The sequence below is a fragment of the Folsomia candida genome, unplaced genomic scaffold (genome assembly GCF_002217175.1).
Source record: "Folsomia candida strain VU population unplaced genomic scaffold, ASM221717v1 Fcan01_Sc079, whole genome shotgun sequence".
In the NCBI taxonomy this organism is placed as follows: Eukaryota; Metazoa; Arthropoda; class Collembola; order Entomobryomorpha; family Isotomidae; genus Folsomia; species Folsomia candida.
The window spans coordinates 78,627-88,165 of record NW_019091271.1 but is presented as its reverse complement, the minus strand read 5'-3'; the positions used below and the strand labels follow the sequence as shown (position 1 = coordinate 88,165).

Genomic DNA, 9,539 nt, shown 5'->3' with positions numbered 1-9,539 from the left:
TTTGCTTCTTATCAACAGAATTGAAAAGGCTTGACGATTTTTCTCAAGGAATTTCAGACTACAGAAAATTGCAAGTACTTGAAAAAATCGTCAACTCTGTCATACGGGAAAGGATATTTGCTATATATGGATACTTTCTGCCCTTTGCGCAGTTGATATTTTGCTTTGTCGCGATTAAAATTTGCCACGTTCCGGAAGCAAGCATTATGCGAGCTGCTATGTTCATCGCTGCGTATATTGGGCTACTTACCGTATCAATGACAACATTTTCCATGGCAGGATTTGTAATTCGGTTCAGCACCAAGTGGATAATGGGGTTCAAGAAAATAAGCAAGTCGCCAGTGACTAAGCGGATTGCAGGTCGTTGACCCCATTGAGGGTTCAGTTTGGAAATAATTTTGTCGAACCAATGACACCCCTGGTTATTCAGGAATTCTGCATTCGGCAAACCACTACCCTCCTGCTTTTGTCGAAATAAATGTTTGGAATTTATTTAGAGGTGATAAATACTGCTTAATTCTTTCCCCTTGATTGGACGCTTTGTAACTCATTTTATGAAATAGCACATATTTTTGTAAAATTATGTAATCATGTTTCCATATATGCGGAGTAATTCTAAAAAGAGCTATGTGCAGTCTCTTCTTAATTCTAAAACCACGTATGTGCATAATAAGAACTAGTAAAAAGATTTATGTAACTGCAAGTCCAAAATTAAAAAGCATTATTTATTCATGCAAGATTATACGGATGACGTAAATATGTACATATATCTGAGCGCATTTATTATACTCATAAATTGAAAAGTCAAAACTCAAATGAATTAAGGATTTCTAAGTTAGAATTTGCTTAAGGCACTGTGAAAAATGTCCATTAATTATTGTTAGGCATCTTGATATTAATATGATAAAACTGTCGTGGAATCACCTGTACTGTACAGTAAAAACCAGTATTTAAAAAGTCATAAGTGCAATTCAAAATTGTAAAAATTATTTATTTGTCCAATTCATACTACTCGTATAACCGGTGTTACGTTTCTTGCTACTTTACTGTATTCATTGTAATGTGCTGATTTTTTACACGAAACTAATCGTAAAACGAACACAAAAATTTAAAGTTCCTCCTTCTCACCGAGACCTCTTGTTATCCTAAACGCTTGGATAGCCTCCCAACGTTTCGTCCATTCTTCGCGATCATCCAGAATGACAACTTTGATGCACTTCCATATCACGGATATCACGAGTGCATCGTCCAAATCACGGTCGATGAGTTGCAGGACGATCCTACTTTAGTAATCAGCTAAGGGCTCACATTCCCAAATGAACGGGATTGCATCAACTCCCATTTCTAATAATGCGTCCATCGTGTCGCTCATGAGGAGGCAAACGGTTTTAGAAATGTATTGATTTCCTGCATACAAAAATAATATGTACACTCTAAAAAATCAGGTAACGGCAATGACCAAGCAATAACTATATCATAACTAATTTGTTACCGACTGTTAGTAAATTTATTTTATGGCGTTAAAAATGTAATTCAAAATGTATGCAGGTTTTTTTTTTTTAAATCTCAATCTTTAATTAATAATGTCCATCCTCAAATTAGTAGCTTCATTATTATTTTCCTTAGTGAGGCAAACATTTGTTAAGTTACATAGCGGCTTCATGAAAATGTAGTTTTTTTGCACAAGTTATATAATTATCAAAAACACTTTCCAAACTCCTACACATGTGGTTAACAAATCATTAAAGATTTGTTATGCACGTCAAAATGACTTACATATGTACATATTTATGAATACGTTTTTCTACATTTGAACTGCAAAATTTGTGTGATATTGGATTAAAATTTAGAAGAATTTAGGAAAATAGATATGTAACCTTCGTAATCCTCATAGTCAACAGTGTACTTCAGAATAGGTTCCTCCTCCCCGATCACTTTGTTTGGGACGTACAGCGTGAATAAGTCCTTGACTCGCGTAACCTTACCGGGTTTTGTCCGCAACGCTTTTAGCACCTCATTCATCCGATTTCCCGGATCATTCAGACTTATCGAGGTTTCTATATTGTCACTAATTTTGTAACCTCCATCCGTTAAAATAGCCATAACTGCGCTGCGTCCACTAGTCGCCTTTCCCCGCAGTTCGTTGTTACGCGTCATTGTATAGCACACCTTGGTCACGTTTTTCAAAATGGGCGGGGTCAGTTTGGAGTGGGCGCCCTCGCCAAACATGAGCAAGCAGGTGGGATACTACTCGGGAATAAGGACAAATTTAGAGAATATATTAAACAGGGTATTCCGACCCCGGGTTTTACTGGGTTGGGGTTTTGGGGTTTTACTGGGTTTACTTGGTCGTAAATGAGTAAAACCCAACGGGTTTTACTATGTTATAGGGGTTTTACTGGGTTTTACTCCGGTTTTACTCGGGTTTTACTGTAAAAGAGACTAAATCAAGTGAGTAGCAGTACGCGTTAATTTTTAACTCAAATCTGCCTCGATATTCATCATCAGTGAGATTCTTGGAAATCCACATTCTTCACACGGCTTCACAATTTGCCTCTACTATATCGTAGACCTAAAAATATAAGCAATCATTTTTGCAAGACGTAGGTGTTTAAAAAATAAGCAAATAAACATTTGAATCTAAGCATTTGGACCTTGGTAGTTAAAATAAAATGGCTGGTAAACGTGCAAACCGTCGAAAACAGGCGAAGTCAAGATTGTCGCCATTAACTAATTCACAAATACTAGACGAACTCGGTGAGATTAACACTTATTATTATTAGTCAAATTATTATTTAGTAAATAAATACAAAATACATAACTTGCATATTTTTTAACAGATAATTTGACAACTGAGGAGTCAACTTCGCACGAACCCTTTCCAGCTTTGGTTTTGGTGGATAGCCAAGATATTTCCGATGGTCAGGCTTCTACATTCGAGAATGGAGATTTCAAAATTTCTGTTAATCAAGACAACCCTACTACACCTGGTAAATAAATTTAAAATTTTGAATTACATATCTATTTATGTGTAATCCAGATTTTGTAAAAGTATCTTCGTTTCAATTATATTCCAGAATCAAACAGAGACATTTGTGATAAAAGTAGTACTTCACCGGATGATACTCACAAAGATCCAAGTTATGAACAAGTTGATGATTTCGACGATATTGATGAGCCCAAAACAAAAAAAACCAAAGCCAGGCACCAAGGTGAGAGTGTATTATTTACTCTCACTTATATACTATATAAGGTTTCTTAAGGTGAGACTCAAATTTCTTATGAATTTGAACTTAGGGTCGGGGTGGTCGCCCAAAGGAGGACAAAATCTGGGATTCATTTCTGATCACCAAGTCCGGACAGAAACGGAGCGCTACATGTAAAGACTGTGGAGAGAAATTTGGATGGGCTAAGGTCGAGAGATTACGGACACATGTATCGATTTGCCATATGAAATCTCCATCGAAAAAGACGTTCCTCACCCTTCTGTTGCTAACACCTCACAAAGGGATATTCAAGTTATTGCAGTAAAGCAAACGAACTCTCAGACATCACTTCCTCAGCTGTTTCGGGGGCTCGAAAAATTCAAGGATAAAATGGATACCCAAATTTCAAAAGCGTTTTTTGCATGCAAATACCTTTTTCCGTTATCGAACACCCCGAAGTTATTAAAGCACTTCGAATGCTGAATCCATCATACAAACCACCATCCTCCAAAACTTTAGGAGGACCGTTGCTGGATAAAGTTTATAATGAAATCGTTAGTACTGCAAAGGAAAAAGCACAATCAAAATTTGCAACCCTTATGCAAGATGGCTGGAGTGGACTAAAGCAGGCTCCAGTTATTTCACATTGCATTAATGTGGAAGGTCGAGATTCTATTTTGTTAATGCAATCTCCACTACAAATGAAGTCAAGGACGCTGAATATTGTGCTAATCTAGCCAAAGACGCTATCGAAGAAGCAGAAGAAAAATTTGGCTGTGAAATTGGTGCAGTTGTGACGGATAATTGCACAACTATGAACTCGATGCGATCCATTCTTTCAGCCAATTCTGATTTGTCGACATATGGTTGTCACACCCATTGGCTAAATCTCGTGGGGTAGGAAATAGCAGAGAAGGATATAATGGATAAAGTAAAAGCCGTTCAACGCTTTTTTCGTGATTTCACTTTTCCGAGGGAGACCCTAAGAAAATTGGGAGGATTGCAGACTGTTCTGCCGAAACGAACTCGCTGGAACACTCAATATTCCTGCTTAGAAAATTTCGCAAAGAATCACACGATTTATCTGGACACTGCTAAGGATGTTAAGGCAAAAACACCGCCCGAAATTTCTGACATTCTGACAGATCTCTACTTTTATCAACGGGTCACAGACTTAATGAAGAAGATGGCACCGGTAACATGCGCGATTACAAAGGTAGTCATAATTATCATTTCTAAATATTTTCATTTTAAATAGTGAATAAAAATTAGCCCTTAAATTTACAGCTTCAACACGAGAAAGCAAATGTGTCCTACGCTGTTAGACACTGGGTCAAGATCTCGAAAAACTGGACTTAGCGATATTCCAAACTGCAAATTTGAGGAACGCATGGATAAAGCCCTCCCTCCCGTTGTTTGCGCTGCATATCTACTCGATCCGTATTACCGAGGCAATATACTTGTGTTAAATTAAAAAGTAAAATATATTAAACATTTGATTTGTATATATTCTAGGCGAGGGGTTACCTACTATCTTTCGTGAACGGGGGCAAGTGTGGCTGGCAAAGAAAAATCCATTATACGAGTCTGTTCAATTGAAACTTGAGGCAGGCGATTCAAATTATTTTGTGAAACGATTAATGAACAAAGAGATACTTCGGGGAGAACTTGCTCTGACTTCTTCTCAGTGGTGGGATATAATGGGGTCGCAGATGGAAATAAATTGCCAATTGGATTTGCTAAATTGGCAAAGGAACTGATGATGCTGCCGGCATCTACAAGTGGGATGGAACGGTGTTTCAGCACAATGGGAATAATAATTTCAAAAACAAGAAATAGGATAGAAATTGAAAAAGCAAGTAAACTTTGCATGATATATCGAACACTTAATTGTGGTAGATTAGAAGATAAAGATATTGACCTCTCTTAATAGAAACTTTCTCTCATTCCCCACCGTTATAAGTATTACTAAGAATGTTTACATATTAGGAAGTATTTTTCCAAACTATGTGATTTTTTGTGACTTTATTTTTGATGAAATTAATAAATACATAGATTACGTAAAAATTATCGGTTTTGAGTGTTTGAAGCCCAGTATACAGCATAGATCGGAGTACTCCGGGCTTGGAGTACGTACCCCGGCCTCCGGAGGCCGGAGTACGCAGCTTTTTCTGGAGGCCGGAGTACGCGGAGGCCGGAGTACACGTGGCCAGCCGGAGGCCGGAGTACGCGGAGGCCGGAGTACACGTGGCCGGCCGGAGGCCGGAGTACGGAGGCCGGAGTACGCAAAATTTCCGATCGCATAGATAGGAGAATTCCGGGCTTGGAGTACGTACTCCGGCCTCCGGAGGCCGGAGTACGCGACTTTTTCTGGAGGCCGGAGTACGCGGAGGCCGGAGTACGCGTGGCCAGCCGGAGGCCGGAGTACGCGGAGGCCGGAGGACGTAAAATATCCGATCTATGGTATACAGTAAAACCCAGTAAAACCCAGTAAAACCCCAAAACCCAGTAAAACCCAGTAAAACCCCGGGGTAGTTGTTTTTAGAGTAAAACCCCGGGTTTTTCAGAACCCTGACATTAAAATTTTAGCAATACATGCTCAGCCAAATTTTTAATATTTCCAACCGGAAGTAAAAAAACTCATGACTCTAAATTCAAATGTTTGCTTTACAGTGTATCGAAGGCAAGTAAATATATAACCACTTGCAAGAAATAACTGCAAAAAAGTGATTTCTTGTAGCTGTTGTTCCCTTCAAAAAATGCAAGGTGCAAGAAACCACTTCCCGCCGCTATGGTTGATAGGGAGCGTCGCCAGATAGCGAATATTTCTTGCACGTGCATTTCTTGCTTTGCAATTCAAGAAATGTAGCACACGCTTCCATCAGCATACGGTTTATACAGAGAATATTCGTTATTTCTTCGTGTCTTTAGTATCATAAAATTCTTTACGGAGATAAAACAAGGGGTCAGGCTTAATAAAACTCGTAAGCGTAGTAACGAAATTTTCGATGAGAAAATATTACGACGGATATGACATCTCGTAAGCTATTTTATGATACAAAGAAATAATGAATACCCTCATTATAAAGTTGTCGCGTGTATGGAAAGGGTCAAGACTCACCTCTAAATCTGAGCTCTTTAATGGCACTCCTAACTCTATTATTGCTGCATGAATGCTCATCTTCCTCTTCACATCGTCCCCTTGGCCTCCAAATACTTCTACTTGGACGACCATGTTAAGATAGTTGGCCCCTTTTTCACACGATCGCCACTCGAGTTGTACCTCATTTATGGTCAACTCGGACGATGGAGGTACTGTTTCGTCACCATAGTTTTCCTGGAGCACATCTGGACGCTTAAGGCTCTCAAGAGTCTTGACATCCTCCAGCCATCCGACAGGATCATCCAACATTTTCCCACGAAGACAGTTCCACACATCTTCAATGAGGTCGGAGTCATTGGCATCATCGAAGCGGAAATTTGAAAATCCCGCCACATCACTGTACACACACAGGGGGCGACAATCCCAGATTTCAGATTCGAGTTCGTTTTCGAACAAAAAATCTAACGTGGTTGAGAGAAGAAGGCAGACTTTGGAGGTTTGAGTAGTTCCTAAAATTGAAATAAATCACGAAATCATTTACATGGACAGAGGGCATGGCAAACAAGATAGCGTAGAACGACTGATATTCATGGTTTCGATTGGTAAAAACCAAATTGACCAGGGCAGCGGGAAAAGTGGGAAAAAGGCATTTTTACCACCCACCCAAAATGGATGGGAAATGGGAAAAATGGAAGAACTCTGGTTTTGGGGCAATCCGAAACAACTTCTTTAAAACTTAAGATTTTCAAAATTTGACTTCATATTCGTATTCTCCATCAAATTCTGAGAAAATTAGTTGGTAATACGGTTCAATTTGATCAATCTCTAAAATTAACATGTATTCACACGGGAAAATTGGAAAATAATTAAAACTGATCAAAAGTGCTCGTATTACATATCAAAATTTTCAGAAATTCGTGGAAATCACGAATATGAAGTCCAATTACGGAAATATTGATTACTAAAGAAGTTAGCTTTCCCCATAACTAAATACATGGGCAGCCATATTTGCCATTTGGACGGTAAGAACCGTTTTTCCCGGTTTTTACCACTTTTTCCCACCTGCCGTGGTAAAAAATCGTTTTTGACGGGAAAACTAAACCCTGCTGATATTTAACAGTTCTACACTCTTAGAAATCCAATATAAAAATAATACCAAGCGGTGGTTATATGGAACTCTACCGAAATGGTGTTGATAAGTAATACCGTGTAGTAAGAGCTCGGTATTAATATTTACCCATGTTGGTAACAAATTTTTACGGACCGGTATAATTTTGATATCAAGCTGTAGCAACTTTTACTGTATCTTGTAGCTGTAGCTGTACCGATAAATTTATACGTTTTGGACAATACTAGTTCAATTTATTTCCACATTCACCAACGTGAGAAATTTTGACAAGGAATAATATTAAAGTTTTACCATTTCTGTAGTAAATTCTTACGGACCCAGTGGCGCAACTATATTTTGGGGGCCCTAGGCAAATGCCCAAAAAAGTTTTGTGTGTTTGTGTCTTTATGCATTTTAGCATTTAAGATAATTTTTTTGACATTCCAAAATTCGAAACGAAATATGCAGATTTTGGCTACAGAAGCTAATTAAACGTTTTAAAATTATGTTTCAAATATTTTTTTTGGCATAAGATTTGTCAAAAATCGGCATACTTATGTAGGTATTTAATAACCGTTTGATTTTAAACTTCAAACATATACATATTTATTTTGAAAAAATGTCATAAAACTTACAATGAAAAATTTAAGACCAATTAAATTCGTCGATTAGGAGTTTTTTTTAATTAATTCAATTTTTTAAATTTGAAATTTTATGTATGGTTAGCAGCCGTGGGGCCCTTTAATGTCTCGGGGCCCCTAGTTCTTGCCTACCTTGCCTATATGCTAATTGCGCCACTGTACGGACCCATATAATTTTGAGGCCAGTCGGTAGCAACTTTGTTACGGAGAAATCAATGCCTGCCTGACTATACCAGATTTATAACGGTGTAACCCCAATTTATTTACATATTCACATATTATTCACCTGTGTAATCTTCGTAATCAACCATTAGCGTGAAAAAGGGAAGATATCTCTCGTCATGGGTTCCGATCCCAATATTGATAATGTCTCTGATTCCCAAAACCCCTCCAACTTTTCGGGGAAGTTCATCTACTGCCTTGGCCACTAACTCGTCCGGATCCGCTAGATCTATTTCCCCATAGAGGTCGTCACTTAAACCTTCGTCACCATAATTTCCTACGGGTGTGAGCGTCCTAACGTAGCACAGTTTTGCCAAGTGCAGCAGATTGGTGGGGGTCAGGTCCGTGTGGAACACTGGCCCGTAAGAGAGGCAACTCGTGCTCGTGTCAATCTGGTAAGTGTTAAAGTAAACTTAATTAACATTGTCGTATAACCATTTATTTATGTACCTTTACTTCAATTTATTAATTCACGAAGGCCTTGGTAACTTTGTAAAGTTCATATATATGTATGTTCTTTAAACCAGCAAAGTTTGGCAAATTTTGAAAATTTTCTAAGGAAATCAGCTTACAAATGTTTTTAAACTTGTTTAGATCCAGGGAGATTTTTTAATTTGTAAAACTGTGTAAATTAAATATGCGACAAACTTTACAAGTTTTGGTAAGTTACAAATCACTATTGCTCTAATTTGAACTTTAATTCTACATATACATGCATATAAATATGTGAATATGTATATGTATATGAATATTTAGCTCACTCTAAAGTATAAATTTTGAATCTTTCTAAAACTAATTAGTAATTAGTAATTACCTCATTCCCCTCTAGCACTGGGCGTTTCGAGGTCTCGAACATGACGACGTGAAGCGTTACGTTAATCTCGTTGAGGCCAACGTACAAATCCAGGTATGGCACAGAGGTGGTTGACAATTTTCCAAAGTAGGGCAACATTGCGGATTGTTAAATCCTTTGGACGATTTGCGTCGATGTTTCCAAGTACGAAAGAAACTTGAAAAAACGTGAGTATCTGTACCACTAAAATTCCGAGGGGTAAAGGATCTTCATTTTAATTATTGTTGTGTATCCTATGTTAATAAATTAAGTAAATATTAAATTGTGAAGTTCAACTGCCAACCGAATCACTATGTATTTCGTTATCTACGTAAGTATTTATTAGCTCTGATAACAAATTCATGCCTCCTAGATATGTATGTATTTAACGTTGCATAATATATACGCGAGCGAAATTGTCATATGA

The 9,539-nt window shown here is 37.9% G+C and overlaps 1 protein-coding gene across 1 annotated transcript; it reads right to left on the bottom strand.

The window, feature by feature from the left end:
• Positions 1–1,002: 1,002 nt before the first annotated feature.
• On the bottom strand, positions 1,003–9,232 carry LOC118433727. Its single transcript, XM_035845952.1, has 5 exons — positions 9,095–9,232; positions 8,345–8,672; positions 6,328–6,818; positions 1,878–2,247; positions 1,003–1,407 (listed from the first exon to the last, which is right to left on the bottom strand). Exons 1-5 carry the CDS (start codon positions 9,230–9,232, stop codon positions 1,286–1,288), a joined length of 1,449 nt encoding a protein of 482 aa, XP_035701845.1. The 3' UTR covers positions 1,003–1,285.
• Between the last annotated feature and the right edge of the window lie 307 nt (positions 9,233–9,539).